Consider the following 26,223-nt stretch of genomic DNA (forward strand, 5'->3'; position numbering starts at 1 on the left):
GTCATTTAGTCAAGTGCCATGAACAGCAAGGGCTCATATCAAGTATTCTTTATTTGTGCAGATCTTCAAGTGCAACTATAAATTTCATTAACTGCTCATCCTGTTTATTTAGATGATTCACTCCACTAAGACACAACTGCCTCCTGCGTGCACTGCAGCAGCTGGTTTGGTGGTCTGCAGCTGCTATACAATAATAAAAAGAAGGAAGGAAGGAAGGAAGAAATACCAGATCCAGCTGAAATTACAGGGGTAACAGTCATTAAGTTGCTGGTAGTTGCTGAAGTTGTGAGGACTGAGGATATCAGGATCAGTAGCCTACTCTTCAGAAAAGCGTTACTGGCTCACCATGTGAAATAGTTAGGGTTTCTATTTTGTCTTGTTACACCTCTGTACAAGTTGTTAAATCTCCTCACTATTAGTTTAAAGAGAAAGTCACAGGCTGCTGAATCCACAAAAGCTTTGTGTAGAGTTTCTGTTTTTTCTTAGAGGCCTCCCAGACTTCTACAAGCTCATCAATATGCTTGATTTTTCAGTCATCAGAGATCATGTGCATATCTCATAAAAAACAAGTGAAATCTTGAAATTCTTTACTGACTATGTACCACCAAGTACACAATATAAATGTTGAAATATAAATAGATCTTTAAACCTTGAAATCATTATAAATGTTGGTCAAGGGCAATGTACTCAGACTATGTGTCAGCATTAGTCCTTCAGAGATCCTTGATGACAGAAGCAAATTACTTTCTCCCTAATAAAGCCAGCTGAATTTTTCCTTCATTATAGTGTGGTCAAAATTTCTCCTCATGTTTTCTTAGAACTATGAAGACACACAGTATTCTTCTTTACCTTCTGTCTTATTAACCAGTAAAAAGAGACAAAACTGGAGACTGAGACCTTCCTAGGATGACTCACATTGCTAATGTGCATGAGTGTACAGCTCCAGGATATGCTTTAGTGGGACCTAACATTCTTACGAAAGGGAGGGTAACAAATGGTTTTGATCAAGATGAAGGGCGGCAGAATTGCCACAGCCCCTGCCAAAATAAAATGCTGCTGCAGATGGACGTAATCTCCCACTCACCTGATCTCCTTTCTGAAATTCAATGTCATTTGGTCTCTTCTGTTCTCCAATTTGTCCTGGTGGCCCTGGAGGTCCCTGAAGACCCTGTTCACCCTAGTGTGCAAGAAGACGGCAGTTTATTACAGCCAATGCAAAATAAAATGACATGAAGCAAAATAACATGCATAAGCATTTTGAAATTAATAATCAAAAGTATCATCATGATCACCTACTCACTTTTTCACCTTTGGGTCCTTGGAAATTCAAACCCATATTACCCTGCAAAAAGTAAAAGTCATCAGCACTTAGAAGCCACAAATCAACAGAACGAAAAACAAAGCAAAACCAACCACCATCATCAATAAGGGGAAAAGAAATACCTTAGGTCCTGGCAGCCCTGGTGGACCAGGAGGTCCCTATTAAAACAAAACAAAACAAAAAAGTCACTTGTTCATAGCACTTCTACTTAGGGATAGCCACACACTTTGCATGCCCCCTTTGAAAAGAGGACAACATTGCTAGTTTGGCTAGGTCCGCGTTATACCCGTGTTGACAAGGCATTTCTGCCATCCTCCAAGAGCTCTTCCTCATGATCCTCTAAACTTTACGAATATGTAAGAAACTAGCTCTTGCTTTAAGTGAGAGAGTCACGTGAAATGAAACATTCAGGTACTAAACATTCATGAATTAAACACCTAGATCTAAACATGCTACGTCTTGTCCCTGAGGATTCACAAGCAATAGAGGCAACGGTATTCCACTTTACTTGGTGGAAACACAAATAAGGAGCCAGCGCAAAGATGCAGTCTGATCTAAAGCAAAAAGAGCTCTGAGGACAGGCTGAATGTTTTAAACATATCACTTCTAAACATGCAGAGTAGCAGCTCCAGGTCACCTGAATACATGGTAGCTACTACCTTCATCCCAAGGCTTGACTATCAAGAGCTCTGCCCTTTGCTGACCTGCTTCTGCGGACATGAAACGAAGTAGTAATTGCTTAGTTTCGTAACTGCCTACAGTTTATAGGTAATTGGTTAAAGAAACTTACAGTTAAACCTGGGGGCCCTGGAGGGCCAGTTGGACCTGGTATACCCACGGAGCCGGGGGGGCCCTGTTGAGAAAGTGGAGGAGGCTGTCAGAGGCACCTGTGTGGAAAAACCAGTAGGGCAAATGCAAGACCCTCGCAGTCAAGAAAACAACAGCTGGCATCCCATACAAGCCAAATCAAAGGAAGTGACCACTAACCTACCCATCTGTTCTTAAGAAAGGACCTAAAGGAGTGTATGCTGTGCCAGGACTGTATCGCTCTCAACACTACTACATCTCTTTGGCTTGAATACGGGAATGGTTTTTTTGTTTGTTTTGAACTACTTTTGCTGTTTCCTTTCTCTTCATGCACACAGAGAGAACACCACCACAATGTATTTGTAATTCCTCCCAGCCAGAACCAGACAACAGGGAAGCACAGATCAGAGGAACAGAAATGCTAACGGGCTCAGTCTGGTCCAAATAGCCTGGGGCTTGCGCCTCTGTACCAGGAAATGGGAGTCTCTGGCTTCTGTCCAGTCCAGACCGATAGACTCATTTTCTGCTCCCCTTGTTCTTCCACTAAAGCAATGAATGGCTCAGTGGGGAAGCACAGGGCCTGCAGTCACTAGCTGTTTTCACAGAAGCCTGCTGGGAGGACAGCAACTCTGTCCAGGAGATGCAAGATGAGGAGAACAGCTGAGACATTACTCTCTCTTTTTATCATCCAAAATAGCGGATACAGCCCAGAAAGGCAGATGTTACTTGCTTTACCTCAGGGTTGGGAAGGTGAGGGAATTCTAGAAGTGGTACAGAGGATGCCTGAAGGAGGGCAGGAAGGGGAAACAGAGAAGCAAGCCAGTAACTGTGATTACAGCTGTCTGCTGGACACCACTTTCCTGCACACAGGACCTTTCTGGCCTCTGTGGGTCATCCTATCAAGAGCAATACAGCTGTACTTACTTTCTCCAAAAATCATAAACTAGAGGTACATTAAGTCTGATCCCTGCTCCTTCATGTAAACATAGGTATCCCATAGTACCAAATGTTCCAACTGTGCTGTAATCCAAATATTCTTCATTTTAGTTTTTTTGGCAGAACACAGTCTAATAGTAATTTAGACAACTCACAGGTATCCCTGGAAGACCTGGAAATCCTGGGTCGCCCTTCTGTCCTGGCAGCAAGGATGTAATTATTTCACCTGGTTCACCCTAGAAGAAAGGCAGCTAACTTCAATTAGTAGCACATTCTATAACTCTTTCTGACTTCAAAGGACACAAACAGTGGCTCTTACAGCTCTGAGAGACTCAGACTTATGATATACTCCAGCAGTTTTCTCATATAGGTACCGCATTCTCCAAGAAATACCTCTTTTTAACAGAGATCCTTGCATATTTAGAGAATTAAATGGCTAAAACCCACTACCACCTATTAAAAGCTTTCTTTTTATCTTTACAAATGTATCAGCATGGACTTGAATTCCAAAAGATTAAGGGATTGAAATACAAATGTTTCTACAAAAGAAAGGGACATTCTAGTTGCGTGTGAAAGCAACTGATAGGACATGACAGAAAAAAAGACTCATTCAGCCTTTTGCAATGTCCAGCCTCATGAGATTAATGCAGAGTATGCAATTATAATGGTTGTGCTTCATGATCTATACTGAAGTAGAATTTCCTACTCATTTCAAGGAAGACCTTTGTTTTCAAAATCTGAAATACTTGTCCTGATCAGCTTGCATTTTAGTATCTTTAAAATGAATGGGAAGAAAAGAGGCTGAGAAAAACAATTCATCTAAAAAGTCATCATTTCCCATCATCAATGTATTATGCTGTCCTCTCAGGATTTTATGGGAATAACTCTGTGGGTCAAACTTCCTTTTTAATAGACTTGAACTGAAATTGATGTTTTGGCCCATGGTCAAATAGGTCAAGGATACAGGAAAAAACTTAATTAAAACTTAAAGGGTTAAACCCTAAAGTCTAAAATAAGATTATGAGATTATTTACACTAAGAGATTACATACTAATCTATAAAGTCGGAAGCATGTTTCCAAAAGGAACATAGGATGCTGCAGTACTCCTTCCCCTGGATATTTTAAGTTATCATTGGTCAGTCTTTAGCATTCCTTGGCATGCACATATATATTATGGGTGCATTTAAGCATTTGCAGGCATTTTGCTAACTTGATGCCTCACAGAATATATAAACTGGTGCATTTAGGCACAGTGGCCCTCATACTCCCAAGGGAACCAGCTTCAGAAAACAGTTTGCTACTCCCGGAACTACTCAGCCAAATTGGGTAAAGCTACTGCAGAATTTCCAGGTAGTTGCACTGGAATGGCCTAGAAACAGTAAGTTTTCTGCAGAAATTCACTCCAGATTCCAATGGATGTACGTGGTCTTGCACAAAAGCAAGCAGGTTACTTATGTCAGATCACACTGAATATCCATACCTGGTTAGTACTTAGATGTGAGAGCACAGAACACTTACCTTCATACCTGGCAGACCAGGGGGTCCCTTTGTTTAAAAGAAACAAAAAATAAAAGAAAGATCAATATAAATAAATGATTGGTACATTATTTTCAAACCATTGATCAGATCTACAGCATGAGACAAGCATTAACGAAAGAAACCTAAAAAGGGGGAAAAACAGGAGAAAATAAAATTGTGATCTTCAGAATCAAATGGAAAAAGTTTTTGAGAAGTACTTTCAGCAAGTATAAGGAGGACTACATTTCCATTTGCTGGCAATTTGTTTCTTTGTATGCCTCCTATTATTCTCTCTACTGCATTCCTTCAGTGTTCTTTGTGTTGGTACTTAAGTTCTGACAGTTCCTTTGCTGTACATTCTTTGATCTTGTGAGGATAAAACCCTACACACTGTCTCTTCTTTCTGCACCGCTAATCGTCAGTAACACTCTTTAGGTGCACCAGATGACAGTATCAAGATCTTTCTTCTCTGACATATATGCATGTATTTGTATTATTTCTTACAGGTGGCACAGCATTCCAGCAGTGTGAGAATTCCAACAGCTTTTTGTTAGCTTTGCTGTAGCATGTAGCAGAAAATCTCACTCTCTTATTGGACATCTAAAATATTTCGATTACTTTCTAACTGTAAAAACTTGATAGTCCTATTTATTAAAAGAGCAACTGCAAAAAGAGGCAGATATTTATCTGATCCTTCACAGATCTAAGTAGAAGTTTTTCTGTGGACTACAGGAAGCCGATCTGGAGGTCTTTTACTTACAGGAGGCCCTTGTAAACCAGGGAAACCTGGACTGCCTGGGAATCCACGCTCTCCCTTAAGGATGAAAAAGACGATTAGCCAAAACCAAAACAAAATATAACAGACAGGTAAACAAATGTTGACTACTATGGTACAGAGAGGAAAAACACATGTAGTGCTATAGAAGATCAACCTCCAATAAGGAAGGATTATAAAGTGAAGTAACACGTTGGAATGAAACTGTATCCTTACAACAAGAATACTAAATCACTATTTTCAATAAAATGCTACTAGAAATTAATAACTAATATAAAATAAATAGATAAATATATAAATAAATAAAAATGTCCCACTGTTTGATAAGTGTTGCTTGGTAGCAAGACTACTGCAAAGATCAGATGCAGCATATGATCTGGTTATGATATACTCCTCTCTCAGTTTGTCAGCTATAAAATTAAGGATGATTAGAATAAAGTAATAAAGTTAACTATGATGGTTGCAGACTGTAAATGTCTGGTTCTGGCTATTTCTCACCAATAACTTGAGCTTTAAGTACCAGATCATGACCTCTCCTCCCAGATGTGGATGTAAGTGTGGATCATCTCAGAATCACCTGTACTACTCAGTAACAGCAAGTACTGCACACAATAAATTATTCCCATTGGCTACAGTCAGGAAAACAAGAGTTTGTTATCGTATTATTGTTGCACTGTTATGAATTGTAAAGGGATTCTACCTTTGTTCCATTGCATCCTGGGATACCCTGAGGTCCTGGTGGCCCATCCTGCCCTGGTAATCCCTTTAAAGTGGAAAAGAGGAAAGTACAGTTAGCTCACAGGATGCTCTCCTGGGCTAGAAAGAGAAAATGGACCAGATTCTATCTACACAGCCCATTCCTACTCACAGGAAGTCCTGGTGTGCCTGGAAATCCTGGAAGTCCTGGAGGTCCCTAAAAGGGAAATAATCACATATGTTTTAAACAGGATGGTGTGAACGGATGTACAGAAGGAATATTCATGATTTACTAAATGTAACCCACTGTGCATATGTGAGTAAAGGCAAACAGGAACACCAGAATCACTCTTAAGAAAGAATCCCATACTGAAACAGACATCCAGGTTCTTACACATCTTTCAGGGAAACATTTGCAAAAACACAGAGAAGACAACGCAGAACAACTATAGTGATTGTAACACACAGATACATAGAGAAAAGAAATGAATACTCATGGTGCAGAAAAATGGTTGTGTTCCACTGAAGCCAGAGCCACATGAATTGCGAGCAGCTGAGGGGTTTGACAAAAAGAAAATGCAAAGGTACAAGACCTAAAGCATTTCCAGATAAATCAACCTCTGCCATGCCAACTCTAGATATATTGCATATACTTCGTAATAAACTGAAGCAAAGTTACTGGAGCTTGTTCAGGTCCTGTATAGCAAAATGGATTAAATGAGTATCGGGACTACGCTTTCTAAGGAGTTTATGAAAAGCAATACAAGAGATCCATCTGACTGGGAAAATTCTCTTCAGATTTAAGTCCAATTTTTTTTCCCCATAAATCACAATTTCTGTGAGAAGGACCCACTCAATGCCTGCCAATCTTTATCCCTAATCCCAGTACATCACCCTAAAACTGCACAAATGCTTACTCTGATTCCTTTGGGTCCAACAGGCCCTGGAAGTCCATCATCACCCTTAAAAAAAACAAACAAACAAAAAGAGAGGGAGAGATTAAACGTATGAACACAATGAACACATTCAAACTGGCAGTCAGCCTTTCTATCAAAGTTAAAAAAAAACATGATAAAATTTCCTTTAAATGTTGATAGTAACATGGTTAAAAGGTTATGTTATTTGTCATTTTCTGAGCAAAAGGGTTCGAAATAACTTTATTTTGGGCCTTGTTGTTAAGCTGGAATTGAAAGGCATTTTTACAGCTGATAAACCACAACTCAGGGGAAATAGTTTTTAAATCAAAGCATATTTAAACCTGCTTGTAAGCTGATACCTTTTGCTTGCTCCTTTCATCTAATATACTATAGTGACCTCTTGTGGGCAAAACAAAATGCAAGATTAAATGTGAATAAATTGTAGCATTACTGTTGTGTACTATGACAATGCAGAGGTTTTGTAGTAAACTATCTGGAAAAAAAATGCATTTAGGAAGTAGAAATATAACAAAGTTTCTAGTACAAGCCCCCTTTTTTCTTGCACTCTTGTTATACCCAACTAATTTTCTCTCTTAGTATAGCCCTTCATTTTTTGCAATCACCCAACTATTACTTTCTTTCCTCCTTTATGATGCATTTCTGTTAGCTTGTATTATGGGCTTTTGCAAAAGAAATAGGCAGATCATGGCTAAGCATGTGCACATTAAATACACATGCAAACATTCAGAGGAAGGCTTTTCGGCATTCTATACTCCATATTACACCATCTGAGCATAATGATATAATTTAAAAGCAAACGAAAATAAACTGAATCCCTGAGGAATGCTCCTTGCTTTCCCTGAAGTTGTCTTTCTGCCTTGTTCAATGTGTCCTTCATCCACGTTGCCCCACCCAAAACCTGCCCCGAATGCCCCCAGGTGCAGAGTGGTGCCCACGCGGTGGGACCCCTGCGGGCTGATGGCCAAACCCCACTCTTACCAGTCAGCTAAGCAACAGGGTGCATTAGTACATAACTACGTTACAGCACCTTGCCAAACCTGTTCTCCGGGCCTAATCTGCAGTACCTTGTGAAAAGACAGAAGTGGACATGCAGTATTTGCAAGCGTATATATAGGTGAGGAATAGGAAACTCTGATCAATATTTTTGCTACAGTTGACTGTTCAAAACAAACAAACAAAAAAACTATGCCATATCCTAACCTCCCAAGATTTTGACTGTTAAGCCAACGATAATCAGGAATTCTGGAATGATTTGGGATCAGCACTATGAGCAAGCTAACAGTACTTAGCATTTCCATGCTGTATAAGTGAACTGTGACTTACCTTTGCGCCTCTTGGACCAGGAGGTCCTTCTGGTCCTGGAAACCCAGGCAAACCTGGCTGCCCTTCCAAGCCTGGGAATCCCCTTTCGCCCTACAAAAAGAATAGGGGAAATAAAATCATGAGTTATTTAAGATAAATTCAGAAAACACAATACTACTTCTCTCTGGTTTTCTATAGGAAGTTGTCATACAGACAAATAATAGACTCACTGTGATTAAACATCTTGCCTGCCTATATCTGGAAGTTCCTGAACAACATGCACATGCATTGCCTTTAATTGCACCACTTAAACAGGTTTCATAGGATGTTTATCCAGTATTTAAGTCACCTATTTATCAAAATAAGTCATCAGTCTGTTTTTCCTGTGCTGCTCAAATGCACCGCTCTCTCCCTTCTTCCTATAAAAATGTACCTTTGTCACTTACCAAGTCTCTCCCAAAAACTCACCTCTGCTGCAACACTTGCAGAAAGTCTCAGAAGGGTGTAGATTGCTTCTATACTGTGATTGCTGCTTATCATCATTTCGCAGTTACAAGATCGTTATTTATAAAACAAAAGTGCTTGAGATCCTGGTCATGCACTGTAGGCTAAACACTGTACAAAGAAAAATGGTTCCAGCCCAAAGCTCTTGTAAACTAAAACAAGCGAGACAGATGCAGGACAGCAAAGAAATAATGTTCCCCTTCATCCATCACCTTCTGCTTAAATTGTAAGCAATGGCCCTCAGTTGCAGCAACCATATTTTGCTAAATGTCCATGACTAGTGCAACAAATACACCTTTACCATACATCATTATATGCCACCCTGTCACTTGTTAGCATAAATTAACAATATGCTTTTCTGTAGTTTTGGAATATTCATAGCTGCAAATTCATAAAATACATATACTTTTATTCCTCATATATCATAGAGTCACACAAATCCCTAAATATTACGGTTTCAATCAGCATAGAGAAGTTAGGCAGAACAAGAATTAATATACCTTTTTGTACATACCTTTTGAACATATGTTACAGTACACTTTTCAACTGCATAAACCGATCATTTCCTACAGCTCTGCTACCTCAGTCAGTACCTAGAACAATGCTCATGGCACAGCTGGTTGTTCAGTACTTTGCTTTCTCCTGCTTGCTCTACAGATAGTTTGGTTCCTATTTGCAGGACAACTTCTGTATGTTTACCTCAATTACTGTATCATGCAAACTGCAGGAAGTGCCCAAGAAACAGAGGCCTGGGCGCAGTATTCTTCTATCGCAACAAGTACCTGTATCACTAGATTAGAGCTGTACAGGCTTTTGTATATTGTCTTTGAAGTAATTAATCTTGAATTATTATTTTCTTGAACAGCTGCAGCAAGAACAGGAGTAGTAACTCCCATCTATATTAGATAGCAGTCTATCAGCTAAGGCATTCAGTAGGGAATTGGGAGGTCCTGCCCAGATCTCCTTGGTTAGGGAAAGGAACTGAACCAGGAATCTCATCTTCAGGAATGCAGCAACAGCAGCAAATTGAAGACTGAATGTTGCAAGCAGATAGAAGCATCCACAGCCTTAAGAACAACACGCAGAAGACAACATTAAAGCTTGGTTTCTCTTCAATGTTTTGTATGCAATTTCCAATTTTCTGTACCTTGCAGTGGAATACAGAGCACCTAACAAAGTAGTACTGTGAGAGAAGTAGGGTTTAAGAATGAGACCTAACACTGCTGCCATGCTGAGTACCTGAAGTCAGCACGTGTGGCGTAGAGCTGCTTATCAGAAACAAAGCGGAGATACACAAAGCTCACAAAGATCTCAGAGATACACAAAGATCTCAGAAAAATATTCACAACAAAGTAACAGAGTAGGGCTTTTTTTCATGGCTCTTCTGGTACTTGCTGTACTGCTTCCTTGAAAAAAAATGAGGAAAACACTGAGGTGTCAAAGGCTCTGCACAAATATGAGCTGTGATCTTACAGGGAAAAGACTAAGCTGTACTGAGGCATATACAGGCAGATTCAGGAGGATTCCTTGGGTAGGAATGGACAGCTCATTAACAATTCTGCTAAAACTGGTTTTCTAATAATTAAAATATAAACATACTCCTCTTTCACTGTAGGTCACATCCGGCTCTCCTGTACAGGATAGACATCTTTTCTCCTCTGTGAAAATGCTGAAATTGCATCATAAATTGAGGCTAGCTTGAGCTTGACAGTCAGCATCCAGGCTGTCTTCTTGCACACAAGGTGCCAGGCTCTACTTTTGCATGGAGCTGTACAGCTGGTGTGCTACCTCATCCAAAAAGCAAGACTGGAGGAGTGTTATTATCTCATGGCAGGATATGAAAGAGTTAGTGTGTCCCTGAAGGAGAGAGAATGAGGAATTCGGGAGCGCCCAATAAGGAAAACATTAGACAGAGCCAGATTTTGGAGCAAGCTCTGGCAAGAATTGTGTTTGCACACCAAGGAAACGTGCTTGCACACAAGAGAGAATTCAGATGTGCCAGGTACTTGCTAGTCTACAGGATGTCTCTAAAATGCGATTACTTCACGATCTCCATTCTAGGCAGTCAGAACTGGGGAACCAAAAACTTTCAAAGTGAAAGCAGGAAATATGTCAAGCCAAAGAGTTAAACAAGAAATACAGGAAGCAGAGGATGCTACTGAAAAAATGTACTATTGAAACTATGAATGAGTGTTTTCCAAGCCCACCTTGCAATAGGTGTGAGCCTTGCATGAAGAAACTGTTGCCAAAGCAACTCTTGTGGCATTTGCCAGCAAGTTACCCCCAGGAGTGGAATAGCTAAGGGATTACACCAGGTACTTCTTGAAGGAACTCTATCATATTAATTACAGAGGAAATAGTTATTACTGCTATAATCACTGTTTTTGATCAAAAAATGGGTTGGAGAAAGAGATGGGAGGAAGGGGAAGTAACTAACCTGATTAAGCACTCTGGAATAGAGACGACGTCAGAGGGAATTCTTTTATTGTCTTCTACTTCAGTATTACGTACGAGCACTCCATAAATGACGTTAGTTTTCAGACATAGCTTCTTACTTCATACTTTCCTATTGCACACCTTGCATTTACTATACTGTTTTCATCCAGGTTCAGATGCTACAAAGACTGAATTTGCCAAGAGAAACTGCCAGCTGCCTTGCAAACGCAGAAGCACACACTGAAAGTGCAAAAGGGACATTTAAAAAATTTGCTGCCAAAAGTCAATGCCAAAAAAAGGACGTTATATTGTTGGGGTGAGACTGGAGTCCACAGGCAGCAGGTAATATATTTTCTTGTACATACAATGATTCACAGTCTCACCAGCCAGCTTCTCCTACACAGAAAGGAGTACTGAGGGTGTCTAGATGCTTTTTATTTCAGACTAGAAGTTACTGAAAAGAACCTAAATAGGGAAGGTTTAGCTCAACAGAGATCCCCAACTGTATCCCTGGCAGGGTCCTGCATTCCTTCCACAGCAGGATAAAGAGGAATCAACTATAAGCCATCATTACTGTAGGGAATGAGTTTAGTGATAAATCCAGAGTAGTTCCCATGTAATTGGTCTCAACCAGCTACACAGATGTGGCAAAACTGTCAGCTTATGAGCTTGAACATGACTATTGCTTGGGGGATAGGAAGAAAAAAATAGATGGGAGATGCCCTAAAATTGTGCTTTAAACCAATTAAAAAGGGATATGAAAAAACTTGGCATAGTTCCAGTTGCTCTAATAATAGTTCACAAGTATTTAGGCAACCAGGGATAGAGACAATTTTAAAGCGTACAGAAGTCATTTACATTTCTGAAATTTCTTCCTGAAACCTAGATATCTATAATAGAAATTACAGGGAGTGAAGCTGGGATATTTACACAGATGTGGTACACTCATGAAGAAAGACCAAAAAAACCCCAGAGTAAGATAAAAATTCAGACAAATAGTAGTTGGACAGTTCATGAAAGAAAAAATATGAAACAGATTTTTATAAATGTGTTTTGTTGCCTAAACATATGTAAGCATCTGGCCATAACATTTGCAAAAACTAGGATGGTCCAACAACTGTCAAAGTACAATATCTGAACCACGGTGGTTTGGTACTACAAGCACCAGAAACCGTAATGAAAGATAACTTGATACTGAGAACAACAAGGAAACCTAGCTACTAAGGCAAAGTATTCACAACAGAGGACCTATGATATTCCAATCTATCTGTATTGGGTCCTGATAATTTTCATGCTCTAGCACAGTATTCATGATAGCACTACTTCAACATGCCAAAGCACCAAGGTATAAAAACTTATTCTTCAGCCATGAAGGAGACAGATGTTACTGTTTAAGTCACCTCCGTCCCTCTTTATCATTAAAGAGAGAATGAAATACATGTAATCAGGCACAGATGATGATAAAGCAGATGGGTCAACTTTTCAGTGGCAGTTTGATACCTAAAGAGAAAGGCAAGTACTGAGCAGGATTTACAAGAACATAAAATAGGAGCTAGGTGTTTAACCTGCTTGCCTTGTTAATTCTGTAGGTGCTAAGTAAACCTAGCTTTAAATCCATCTTCCTGCAGTAGGGAGCAGAGGCTTGAGACTCTAAACGCAAGGTCTCAGCAGTTTCTTGATATGGTATGCTCTGAAGTTGTCATTTATGGAAAGGATTCATGTCAGTTAACGTAACATTTCTTACTGGCAAGATGGTCAATGGGCTAAGAGCCCTAGCTCACACAATTCCGCTGATTAAAGGCAAGAGAACATTAAAAAAATGTTATCACCCATACCTGCCTCAGTTTTTAAGCTACCAAATCCCATGTCTCATTGTGGATTTGGCAGTAGAGGCATGTACTTGTTTCCTGCTGTTGCTATGAAATCAGCAAGGGGCTAAATACAGTCAACTATGGGCGGCTACTTAAAAGCAGATTCACAGGTGAATGTCCTCAGTGCTACTAGAAGATGTACAGGAGGAGGAAGTGCTGCGACAAACACAGCCATACTATTCTTCCCTTTTCCAGATAAGGTAAAAATAACAGCAAGTTGCCTTAGATACTAATAATAGCCAACTGAAATTCTTCCTCAACTTAAAGCATACTGACAAATTTAACAGAATTAAAGCTATAGCATCTAATCCAGATCAAGTTCAAAACAAATACACCAGCCAACCACAAAAAGTAGCGTTAAAGGTATATTTTAATACTGAAGTACAAGAAAATTAAGAAAAAAAAATCCCCTCTAATACAATCTATAATTTTCAAAATACACTGGCATTTCTTCAGAAGAGCACCTCTTTAACCTTGAAAAGCAGTAACAACCCAGCTTCAACAACCAGCCATTTGCCAGGGCCATAAGGAAACCTTTCAGAATACACAGCCACTTTACCGCAGCTCAGGCCAACACTTACGAAGCATAGACACTAACCATGTACTTTTTCCACAAAAAAGTAGTTAAAATTTGAGAATTTTCAATTATTTCTTAGCAATCTGTAGTCACTGCTGGAAAAAGAATGCTGATCTTGACTCCTGTCTGCACAGAATTTTATTGTGAGAAATAGTGAAGGAAACAGGGACCCCCCAAGGACTTTACTGAGAAGTTTCCCCCAAGACTCAGGGTTCCTTTAATATTACACATTCAAAAGGTCCAAAAAATGTCACAGCTACCTAAGTTTTTTTTTTTTTTTTTTTTTAAATAAAAACCATTGTAAGGGGCTACATATTTCTTGTATCTGCACACAAAGGCAGGGTATCCAAAATGCCTTTGGAGCTGAGGCATTACAAGCTCTTCTTGCCAGATCCTGTGCCCTGGGGCCATAGCAAGGTAGTATATTAGAAATCCACAATCCAGCTGAGTCTTCAGAGTTGCATCCCTTATACTGTGATCAACAAGCCTCTTCTAAAGTTCTCCTTTAAAAGGCCATGAAGTAACCACATGCAGCAACTGAAGAGCCGCTTCCCAGCAGATTTGTGTAACTTAATTTGAATGGCTAGAACCCAATGGGCCCGCTCGTCTAGAACAGCATAACGTATTCCCACTCATTTGGGCTGATCTGCATCTAAGGTGCGGCAGAGAAAGCTGGTCCCTCCTAACCTAAGCCACACATTTCTATCCCAGCTACACAAATATTCATCCCGCAAAACAATTTTTTAATCACAGTGCTGATTTGGCTGAGAATTAACCTAGTTTGCAGAAATCCATTTTTAGTGAGGTCAGTTCACTGACAGCTCTGAACATGGTCACACAAGCACTGGAGAAGAAAGGGGAACACCTAAGTAAGGGGAGGTGAGAAAGCAGTTTGGCAGCAGCATGTACTACCCCTTTAAAGTAAAGCCACAGTAGTCTTGGGCTGCATGCCCCCCTAGTCCCCAAGGTGTTAGATCTTGTTTTCAGCTGTTGTAAAAATAGCCCAATAAGCTATAAGTCTTGCTGGTAGGAGCTTTTTTTTTTTTTTTTTGGGGGGGGGGGGGGGGCTTTAGCTGGCTTTTATTTATGAACTAATTTTAAGCAGTGAAGCAGGTTGATCCCACAAGTGCCAACCATCATCGAGTTCCTTAAGTGAGAAGGAACTAAGCATTTCTCTTTCCTTCACTTAAGTTGCTGTATACAGCAGTATGTAGTGTATGCACTCACTTCAGTGTTTTTCATCACTGAGCACAATTTTTATTTATTTTTGGGGGTGAAGAACAGCACTCTAGCTATTAGCTATGATCAATTTTTATTAACATCTCCAATAAGTTCATCTTTCTTCATGATACCATTTGAAACACATTATTGCATTTTATACTACCCATTTTTTACATTTAGTTTTAGTAAGGCAGGCTTAAGAAAGCTTTTTACTTGTCAGCCATTGCACTATAGGCTTTCCATAGAGTTTATGGTGCTTTGATCCTCCAACACATACATCTTAGAGATGCTACAGGGGCTCACAGCAGAGGCAGAGTTAAACAAAAGTCATTGACAGCATGTGGGCAGTTAAATAAGAGCAGTGGTTGCCCAAGGAAGACAAGAGAGTTTTCTTATTTGTTACAATTCACTTTGTATTATTTTGCCTGATCTGTTGGAAGCTGGATATCCTGAGGGAATGCTAAGACGCTTAGGAAGAGAGCTACTTTTGAGTAGACTCACTAGGCTCTGCTAGACAGAGCAGCACTTCGGTTGACTTGAGGCAAGTGGACAGTGACTTGGATGCAGGAGCTAGATGCCAGAAGTGAAATGCAGTGGAGCAGACAAGCACAGGGCTTGGCTGAGTGCATTTGACACTGCTTTTCCTGTCTTCCTAACACCACACAAGGCTCTGTACTCCCAATTTCCAGTAGGTCTACAGCTGTGTTGTCCCACTCCCCCGGGGAGAATCAAAGAGGGAATTAAATTTAAATAGCTCCTTGCCTAATGGTGCTCATATACCAGTGGGGCAAGGGGAGCTGCAGAGTTTGACTCCCAGTTCTGAGGTAACTGGTGGAGGAAGCAGAAATGCCAAGTGTCAAATACATTGCAAAAACCTGAAGATTGTTGTTGTTGTAGCAGCAACTTGCATTCAGCTAGAGTAAAGAATAGTTGCACAAAGACCAAGTCAAAGATTATACCAGGTTTGGAAACTTGCATCAAATGCATATGTAAGTGGTACACTGCTACAGATCAACTTAATCATCTGAAGACAGCTTTAAGTGTCTTGCAGGAATACAAGATTCCAGAACAAGTCTCAGACAAAAAACAAGGAGTCCCACACACACTTACAGAAGACAACACTATGGATGGCAGTGACTGAGACAGCTCTTGTGGCTGCCCAGAGCTGAACTAGGGAAAAAGCCAATGGGTCTAAATAAGTGAGACTTTATAATTATAGGGCAAATAATGTAGTGGAGGTGTGATCGAACCAGTTTCACAGGCAAGGCACCATATTTAAGAACTACAGACTTTGCTTTTCATTGCCTCTTGACACAATATACCACTACAGTGCTCGGCAAGCTTCTGAAGGGCTGGCAAAAGAGTCTGGCATGCTTCAGGATTATGTCGTGTATAGCTTGCTGAAGGAGGAATCACAGTTCCTGTATTTCAATGTGAATCTTCCATTCTAAGGATGGAAATCTGCATTATATCTGCCTGTTGGTTTAAGAAGTGACAGTCTCAAATACCCCTTCCCCAAAGAGCTCACGGCTATACAAGAAAGCACAGACAAGGCAACAGTCCTACCATAGGTGAAGCGGTGTGTGTGTGTGTGTGTGTGTGTGTGTGTGTGTGTGTGTGTGTGTGTGTGTGTGTGTGTGTGTGTGTGTGTGTGTGTGTGTGTGTGTTAATTACTACACTTTGAGGGCTGTAGCCCTCTAAAAGTTTTCCAGGGAAGATGCAGAATCATTATAGAAATGTTTGGTCAGAGATGAGGCTTTTTTACCAGAGCTTTCCCCTGCTGCCATCCCTTCTCTTCACAAAAGGTTACCAAGCCTCTCACTCTCCTGCCCTGGACTAGCTATAATTTGCCCCAGGAAAGGCCAGAGGGTGGAAACAGAAGCAAGGAGAGACTGTAATTCTCCTTAACAATTAGCTAGGACAGTCCAGAGGAGCAGAAACAAACCCCAAAATACATAATGCCAGTTAAGAGTTTGATCTTGAGTGAGGCTCTAACACCTCAGTGGTTGACTGTATTTGGACAAAGAAACCCCTCTGACAGCAAAAAAACAGCCTCAAGGTAGTTGCCTTTCTCTAGGAAAGAGTATTTCAATATCATTAAGTGCCACTGAAGGAGTGGCATGTACTAACAGTGGTATGGTCCCTGCACGCAACAGTTGCATAGAAAAAAAAGTAGATCACTGGGAAGAAAGGAACAACTATTTTACTTAGAATGCCAAAAGCTGTACTACTTATTCTCCCCCACCCCTTATCCACACCAACCAGGCAATAGCCACTTGCTCACCAAATTCACAAAATAGCTGCAACTTTTGCAGAAAAAGGTCAACCGAGAAATACAGATAGATTCTCCAAAGTTGTAGCTGTTATGATTATATTTGGAACGTAAGCCTAAAGTTCAGGGGTCTTCAAAGTAAACATGAAATAATTCTGTGACTAGGATTCATCTGGTTTGGCCATCCTCCATTTGAAGACCCTGCAGGAATGTATCCAGTAGGTTTAAGTTTTGGCTAACCAAATCTAGCCCAGAGAACTTTGATAACAAGGGAATATCATTCTTCACTAGGTATGTAAATTAGGAACATACACAATGAACTAATGCAAGTAAATGCCAAGGAATGAGCTCATCTGTTTGGAGACACCTGGATGGTAGGTGAGGCTCCTTGAATTACTGTGAACATTGGCTGAGGTTGAACAAGGCAGATGTCCAATAGTAAAACTCTGTGTCAGCACATTATGATGCCCATATAGTGACTGAGTATTTTACATCACTTCAGTTCATTTGAGGTTACACTTGTTTATATAACTTCAAAACCACCTTTGAAACATGTCAGAAATTAAATCTAGAGCACCCAAAAGCCCAAAACCACAGTAAGTCCAAGCTATGCCTTCCTGGAACCATGCTGAAAGAGGTTAAGTGCTTTGATATGACAGGCTTATCAAACTAAGTTCACATCTTTAAGAAGTCTCCACCATATCTCAAGCAAACTGTCTGCAGGGCGATGAATGGAAGTGTTACATGGGAACTATCTAATCAGAATTTATTTATAGTTAGATTCCCTCACTTGAGAAAGTACGGGCCTGATTCAGGCCCTAAGTTGAGCATCTATATCCCATTGTAACTAGAGGGAACAGCAGGTGCTCGGCATTTCTTTAAAGGAAATTGCTTGTTTGCAGTACCAGCTACCCAGGTTTAATAATTCTGGCCACAGTACTTTCAAGTACTTCTGTTGTCCACTCTCTCCCCCTTGAAATACTGAGGAGGGGAGAAAAGGGGGAAGGCAGAAGAAAGATGCACCAGAAGATCAGCATCTTCATCACTACCAACAGTTCAAATTCTATAATTTTGTTTAACTTAGAACAGGAGTGTAACAGAGTAGAACTGTTAAGAGCAGTAATTCTGAAGGGCTCTTAAGAAAAAAGTGTCTAAAGTTTGGAGACTATAAAAAGGTTATGAGCTACTAGAGGAAAATGCATAGCATGCATTAAATATAATATTACCAGAAAAAGCACAAGGCAGTTATTCATTATTGCCATATAAGGAATTGAAGAAAAAGCATTATCTGGTTCTAAGAAGAGCGTGTGTGATAAAAGATAAATAGCTCCCTTTAAAGAAGGTGGTTTCTACACCTCTTGATTTTATTAAGATCTGTATAGCCATAAGAAATACTGATAAGAAACATGGAGGAATGCACAAAAATACTGGATGTGGGCAGTAAGCCTGGAAGTCAGAACTGCATGGAAGCAGGAAAGCTTTGAGATTCCAATACAAGTCTTCTGGCCTCAGGACACTGGCTGGACAGCCCAAACAGCCTGTTGCACTGAATGAACCATGCAGGTTTTGTTAGTCTGCTTGATCAGAGAATACACTTTTAGCTATCAACAGAATGCTTGCTTGGGTGGCAGCCATGGTTGTTGGGAGAACTGTATCTGAACTGAACTGTGTATCACCTCCACAGTCCAGGTGAACATCTAGACAGCAACAGGGATGAACTTAGTATACAAAAATATAAGTTATGAGGCAGGAACAGTGCAAGTTTAGAGTATATTAGCTACTGCATTAACTGCCTATGAGCAGACAATGCAAGGAAGGTGGGGTAAGCAACCTGTGGTTTTAAATTCCCACTAAAGTATTACTAGAATAACAACAATTGTACAAATCCACACCTTAGCTTGACCACAGTAACAGGCTAGCATAGCCAGGCCTTAGCAGTAAATAGGAATTATTTATACTTCACTAGAATTTGTTTCTTTATTGTTTCTATTCTCATACCTGGAAGAGTTATTTTGTTCCATCATTCCCCATTCGTGATAAAACAATGATAAGAAACCCATTCTGTACACCATCAGATGGACCCATTGGTCTGATTCATTGCCTGAACACTTTAGTGTTATGTTGTAACATGGCTATGGCTTTCTTTGATGCTCGAAGTGACATAAATGCAGCATGCCTACAATATTGTCAAAGAAAAGGCGAGCAAGAAAAATAGCTATCATTAGAATGCAAGGTCTGGCACATGGCTGGGTGGTGTGTTAGTCTGCCACTAACAAATTAGAGATTTACCTTTTCACCTTTTACTCCACTGCAATCACACTTGGATAAAGATGTACATCCATGGCAAGCCTTTAAAGACATAAGGAGAAAAAAAAAGTTACACGTTTTTAAATCAGCATAAGACGATATCATGTCTGCAATATTATTACAAAAGTTAGTCTAAAACCTTAAGCCTAAGAAGTTTGAGCACGCATATAAGGGCTAGATGACAAAGTAGTTACAATTTACTGAAAGTTCAATCACTTAGAGACTTGTGCCTGTACTTGTTACAGTTCCCCTGATCATTGCGTAGATTTTTACATCTATGCTTAAACACAATCCAACACATCACTTTGGCTAAAGAGGCCAGAGTTTCAACAAAACAGGCTTCTAGGCATATGCCTCCACCTTGAGAAGAGTCCAATTACGGCTCCCACCAGTAGATGTCAGGTCTTGCACAGGAGTTTATCTAAGCCTAAAGCTGAAGAGCATACTTATGCAGTTACTAGAAAGATACTTACTACATAATTAATTCTTCCCTCCACAGCCTAGTTACAGAGGAAAGTTATTGAAAACTGATTTCATCTAGCTGCATTCATGCTCCATCCCCAAGAATGACAAAACAGCTAGAACAGTCCGCAACATAAGGGCAGTGACAGGCAGATAATTTTGGAGGTCAGAGGAGGGAAACAAGAAGACTTGATCTAGCAGAAAAATCCAAATCAGGTAACTCTTCAGTACCATGTCTGCTCAGTATCTCTCCCTTCTCCCATCACCTTATACTCATTAGATTTCCATGTTGCTTTCAGAAAGATGAGCAGACTAGCATGCATACAAAAGGGCTATTTCTGGAATAAGTGAAACACTTTGTAGAAGAATGTCTGTACACACATATGTAGTAATCAATTTTCAAGCACCTTTATAGTTAAAAAAGGACAAATAACATTAGAAGATACACCACCTGAAATACTTTTGACTTGTTCTGAGGACAGGCCTTGCATTACACTAAGGAAGAGTACCACACATGCTTCAGAAGGCGGAGAAGCTGAGGGTTTGTGGTCTTTCCCGCCTTTAAGTAATCTACAAGAACACTCTGTACAGCGAAAGTTGCAGTCAGGCAGGGACACCAGCCGGTGTGTCATATCTCAAGTACACCCACACTTGCATTCTAGCCTTTATTATCACAGCAGCATTTAGAGACATGACCCATCACCTACCTGGCATCGGGAATGCCCTGGCTCTTAGCCTAAACACATTAGCAAGCCTCAGAGTGAAAATACCCAAGTAACCTAATTCACCTGGAGCTACACAAACCCTGGATAAACTAAAGCATCTTGTAGCAAAAGGCAGAGGAACCCCCCCCCCCCCCCCCAAAAGCATTGTGAGCTTTAAGTATGGCAATACTGCTAGGTGATGGACTAGGACATGTCTCCAAATGCTCCATTTGGCTTTTGTAAGTAGCTGCTAGATTTGATATATATATATATATGTATATATGAAGGCTCAAAATCCTTGATTAACAGAAGTAACAGCATGGAGCCAATTCCCAAAGTGAAGTGATCCTTACTTGCCACTTTAGGTTTCAAATCCAGACTAGATGAAGCCCTAAGTAACATGGCCTAACCTCATAGCTGACCCTGCATGGAGCTGGGTGGGACTAGATGACCTCCTGAAGCCTCTTTCAACCAGAGTAACCCTATTAATTCAATTTCAGGGGGCCAAAGATCCTTTTTACTTTTAAAAATAGATTTAAAAGAAAAAGCAAGTTTCTTTAGAAAAAGTTTTAGGATTAATTCCATTAACAAAACTTCATTTAAAAGGGATTAACCATAGTTACATGCAACATTCCCTTTCCTTGCAATACAGTCCCAAAACAAAGAAATAGCAAGTTACCTATCTCACTGTGCAGCAGTGCTGGTTTCTTATTACAAAGATAGCACAGTGGGATCGACCGGAAAGTCTTTGCTGACTCCAAGTAGGCAAAGGAAAAAAAAAAATCAGTACAAAAAGACCAACTAAAAGCTTTGCACTGGCAAAACTCACATGCTAAAAGCGCACCCATGGAAGCATAATCAAGATCCTACGCAGCATACGGAGGATTCATTTACACTAGGAAAAAGAGGAGACTCATTTAACCCTTCTCATATCTTTCAGAGGTGGTTTCTTAGGGAAGTTTCCTGGGTTTTCAAGAAAACTGGTGGGGTGAATGGGGAGAAAAGGCAGATGGAGGAGGGAAATAATTATGGGATTACCTTGCCCCTTCACAAAACAAGGAAACAAAATATTCACAAGACTGAGAAGGAAAGTTTTTAGATTATGATAAAAAGAGTCTCTGCCCTTTGACACTAACTCTATAGCAAAGCAGCAGAAAACCAGAGACTTGCTAAACATTGTGCAACAATGACCCTGTCAGCATGAAGGCTGCCAAAAAAACCCCACCACACAAACATGGAAGCAGGAAATAATTCACTTTGGCAGGGACCACTCAAAGCAGGGCACCTTAGAGCAGGATGCTCAGGGCCTTGCCCCACAGCATTTGGAATAGCTCCAATGGTGGAGATCCCACATCCTCTTCAGGCCCCTGTCCCACTGCCTAACTGCCGCCAGGGTGATATTTCCCATTTCTAAAAATCTCAGTCTCCTGTGTAGCAACTTCTATCTATTGCTCTTGTCCTATGAGGAGCGCCTGGCTCCATCTTTGCTACACCCTCACAGCTAGGTGGGGGAAGACGGCCATAGGATTTTCCCCATCCCCTGAAGCCTTCTTTGCTCAAGACTGAAGCAGCCTGGGTGACCGAGCTGCTCCCCACACTCCACATCTTCCAGCCTCCCGAACCATGGTGGCCCAGAATGAAGCAAAGGGAGAAGTGAGAGACCTTTATGTCAGCTGGCTTAGGATCACACACTTGCTTTCACTGATTTTGATGCCAGTTGGCAAAATCCAAGTCAGTTCTTGAAAGAGCTGACAAAGGAGCAGCTTTCCTACATACACTGGCAATAACAGTGAATATGCCTCCAAAAGATAAGAGTGCATCCTTCCCAGTATTGCAGTTTAAAAGCTAGGTTTTTATTAAGATGGCTCTAAATCTTCATGTATAATATTTTCAAAGAAAGTGTTTCCCTATTTTTAGTTTAAAGCAAGTGCTTTAATTTGTCACTATAGCTACCACCATAGAACACACTTAAAAAAATGATAGTCTTTCAAAGCCATTTATATAGTCAGACTAGATCCTTACACTTTGAGCAAACTCTTAACATGGCCAATTAACCTGTCTCGAGAAGTCAGGTGTACTCACTGAACATCTGACATATACTCTTGGATATCTAATTCAGATGCATTATTTCCAGGAAAGAAATATGGTCTTTCCCAGACAGAGAAGTGAAGGGAAGCCAGGAGCACTCTGCAGTCAGAAAACTCTTCAAATATCCACTACAATCAAGTGGTGGTAATTTATGGCTCAAGTCCTGGAAAGATCTATTCACCCACAAGCTTATCAAGAAGTATTCCCTCAGCAGTCACTTACCCTTCCTGTACAAAACCAGTATTTGGCAGATTGTCTGTTTCCTATCTGCATCAACTCATATCCCCACCAAATGAAGTTTTTCAAAACCAAACATTTTTGAAGAGGAAAAAGGCCTGAGAATGGGGACTACATCAGTATCGTTCCTATCACTCACAGGTCGTATTGCCACATAGTGTAAAAAACCAAGTCAAACATGCTGACACAACAGTCAACAACCACCAGAAAGCTTAATGACCTATTCTAAATGAAAACTTGCTTCTTGTTTAGACTCTTTCAGTAGTCTCAAGGCCATTTTTAACTTGGGAAAGCAGGCATAAGAGTTGTGCTACAGAAGAATATGTACTGCATAACAAGTCAGTGCAAGTTAGTCAGCCACTCAGCAGCCACAGGCCAGAGACTTCTGATATCACAAGTTTATTTCTTTATCTTACATTAACATAAAAGAAAATCCAAGCTCCATACTATGCATAGCTATGCTTGGAATTTCTTCTGCACATGAGCAGTAAGTTATCTACACCTCAGTCAGGCAAAGACAGCAAATACAATGGCTCTACAACTTTTTAAGCATAGAAAACCTAAACTAAGACCAAGATTTAAATGTCTACTATCAGTTTGCCATACTTGGTAACAGTTGAACCATCAGTAGTTCTGAAAACTAAGTGACTTGCTGGGTTTTCAGACCTGGAAAACTAAATGACTTCAAAGCTCAGAGGAACACCAAGTTACACTTGGTGCATTTGTTCCGTTTCTCCCCCTCGCAACAACAAAATTGCCCACCTTGCACTAGCTAGCCAGAAGCCTTCACCAGCAGCAGTTCAATCCCTAGCTCTGGCCATTAGGACAAACACACTGCAGACCATACATGACAAGAAAGATGTTGAAAAATATTGGATGCAACAGTGTGTTTTGGCTCGATCATAAAAAAATCAGTCACTTAATCTCCACACTCATTAAGATCTTCTAGTCTTGGACTGTAGGAAAATGCACAAGAAGCAGGAGCAGACTGTAAGAACGTGATCAAACGCCTTAGATTTGCTTCTCACCTACAGTATTGTTTCCACCCCACCATGTACCTATAAGTGTGAACTCACCTACAATTACTGTCATTTCCTTTGCTGTGACTTTTGCATAGCAAGACACAATCAAGGGCTGTAATTAATCTATTGGGGTTTAGCTAATCCTTTCATTGGATTTTCCTGACAGCTTCTACCCTATTGAACTACTGTGTTGAGAGCAAGTTCTTTTCATTAGTATATAAAAGGAGGGATGGCATTGGTTTTCCTGGTCAAAGGATAACTTTTCTAGAACAGGCTCAGCCTTTTGCATCTTACATAGACTGAGGAAAATTGTTTTATACCACCAGTAGAATGGGGGATTTTGTATGCTTTTCAGTTGGGAGAAAAAAAACTACACATTTCAAATCACTCACTTTCTACTCTTGGCCACAGGTTTGTTACAGTCAGCTCAGTGAAAAAGAATAAGATTATCAAAGTTTGTTTTTGTTAGAAACCTGCCCCATGTATTAGGCACATTCCCCCTCCTTTCTCATCAGGCCCAGAGATGTGAAATGACAAGGGAATTTCAGCATATTCTCTCCCCACCCCCAAGAGCTGCAATTCACAACAGTATTAGCCAAAAATATTTGTAAGGACAGGTAGATGAATACTCTTCCTGGAGGGAACAGCAACTTGGGATTTTTTATTTTATTTTATTTTTATAAAGAGTGTGAGGAAAAAGGAGAACCTCATTTGCTGAGCACTAAGAGCAAGTTAATAAAAGTTGCACACGATTTGTTAATACCTTCAGATGAGTTACTCTGATTTTATATGAAATTCAGTCAGACTCAAAGTAACCCAGCACAATTTAAGCAATACATAGCCACAAAACTAAAAGATGTAGACAGGAAGTGTCACTGTACTTTGGAAGTGATTTATTATTACGTGTAGACAGCTACAGGGAAACTAAATGAAATTAGCTGCCGGGTGAGAGGTAGGGGAACATCACAAAAAATAAAAGCATGCACTAGTATTTAAATATTATACTAGCACTTAATCATATAGAAGTTTAACAACGTTCTAATATTCTTTCCCTCTGAAAGATTAAAGGGATGGGGAGGGAAGGAAGTCATTGACAGGACTTGAGATTTACAAATAAGTTAATAACCAAAAAAAGAGGTACAACTTCTTAGAAGCAGTTATTTTGCAAAGTCAGCTTACTAATTCACCATCAAAAAAGTGTCTGACCTGACCCAAATTGCTTGCAAATGAATTCAGTCCAGGTATCACCAAGCCATTCGAGCAGAGGAGACAAACAGCCTGGACATTTACAGACTAAGCAATTTAACTCTAACATCCTCCTAATGAATTACTTTACTATGAATCCAGAATTTCCTGTTTTTAAAAAACAGGAGGGGTTATCAAAGGCATAGCTACCTTATCTATCTAGTAATGCAGTCTGTACTGAAAGACTGCATGTTTTTCTTGACAGCTCAGTTCTGGTGGCAGCAAAAGGTCAAGTTGCAATCAAAACCTGGTCGTGTGTAGTCACTAGTTTTAAACAGTTGTGTGGTTTGTAATGTATTAAGACTCCATGCATGATGCAAAGGACCACTGAGCTTCAGTGCATAACATCTGTTGGGATTAACATGCACAAGCCAGCCTTATAAACAGATGCTGACCTGAAGGGAACCAGACAGCTATTGATACCACTACACTGTAAGTTACCATGGCAGGTGAGAAAAGCACCCTCCAGCAAGGAGGAGATGCACAGAAATCTACTAAACCGAAATTCTGCCCGGGAGAAGTTAGACAAAATTTTAAAGAGTCTGCAACACACTGATCACAGGAGCATAGCTGAAATATTCCATAGCTGGTGAGAAGTGAGCAGAGAGAGTAAGCAGCAAGAGGTACAAAAGTGATTAATAAGCACTCAAGTCACACTGTGCAATGAGGGTTTATCTCCTGTATTTACATGTTCCCATAGTTCTTTTTAATGGCCTCACTAGTATTTACTTGAATGCATATGATTAAATCTTTTGTTAGCCTGATTTTAGTAAGATTCCCATTCACAGGAGTGGTCAAAGGAAGAACTACAGTCACAAAACCATCCAAAAGCAATTCAACTTTGAGGGCTTCCATGTAGCATACACATACGCTAACTGCTCCTGAATTTGAAACTCAGTTCTAGCCCATATCCTTTTTTGCCCCTTTTTTATGGATATGAGTAATGGAAGGGTTTCTGCAAAGCTGATGTGCTTATGAGTCAT

General features: G+C 40.2%; 1 protein-coding gene across 2 annotated transcripts in view; it reads right to left on the reverse strand.

Annotated features, from left to right (window-relative positions):
• COL4A5 (collagen type IV alpha 5 chain) overlaps positions 1-26,223 on the reverse strand; it is an 87,896-nt gene that overhangs the window by 43,622 nt on the left and 18,051 nt on the right. For both annotated transcript variants that reach the window (XM_064518156.1, XM_064518157.1), the window contains exons 2-13: positions 19,465-19,524; positions 8,316-8,405; positions 6,972-7,016; positions 6,227-6,271; positions 6,059-6,121; positions 5,344-5,397; positions 4,584-4,610; positions 3,220-3,300; positions 2,112-2,174; positions 1,444-1,479; positions 1,301-1,342; positions 1,085-1,177 (exon numbers count right to left, since the gene is read on the reverse strand). In XM_064518156.1, the coding sequence (XP_064374226.1) occupies positions 1,085-1,177; positions 1,301-1,342; positions 1,444-1,479; positions 2,112-2,174; positions 3,220-3,300; positions 4,584-4,610; positions 5,344-5,397; positions 6,059-6,121; positions 6,227-6,271; positions 6,972-7,016; positions 8,316-8,405; positions 19,465-19,524 (699 nt within the window). The remainder of the gene's footprint in view (positions 1-1,084; positions 1,178-1,300; positions 1,343-1,443; positions 1,480-2,111; positions 2,175-3,219; positions 3,301-4,583; positions 4,611-5,343; positions 5,398-6,058; positions 6,122-6,226; positions 6,272-6,971; positions 7,017-8,315; positions 8,406-19,464; positions 19,525-26,223) is intronic.

This window comes from Dromaius novaehollandiae, chromosome 11 (genome assembly GCF_036370855.1).
Source record: "Dromaius novaehollandiae isolate bDroNov1 chromosome 11, bDroNov1.hap1, whole genome shotgun sequence".
Lineage (NCBI taxonomy): Eukaryota > Metazoa > Chordata > Aves > Casuariiformes > Dromaiidae > Dromaius > Dromaius novaehollandiae.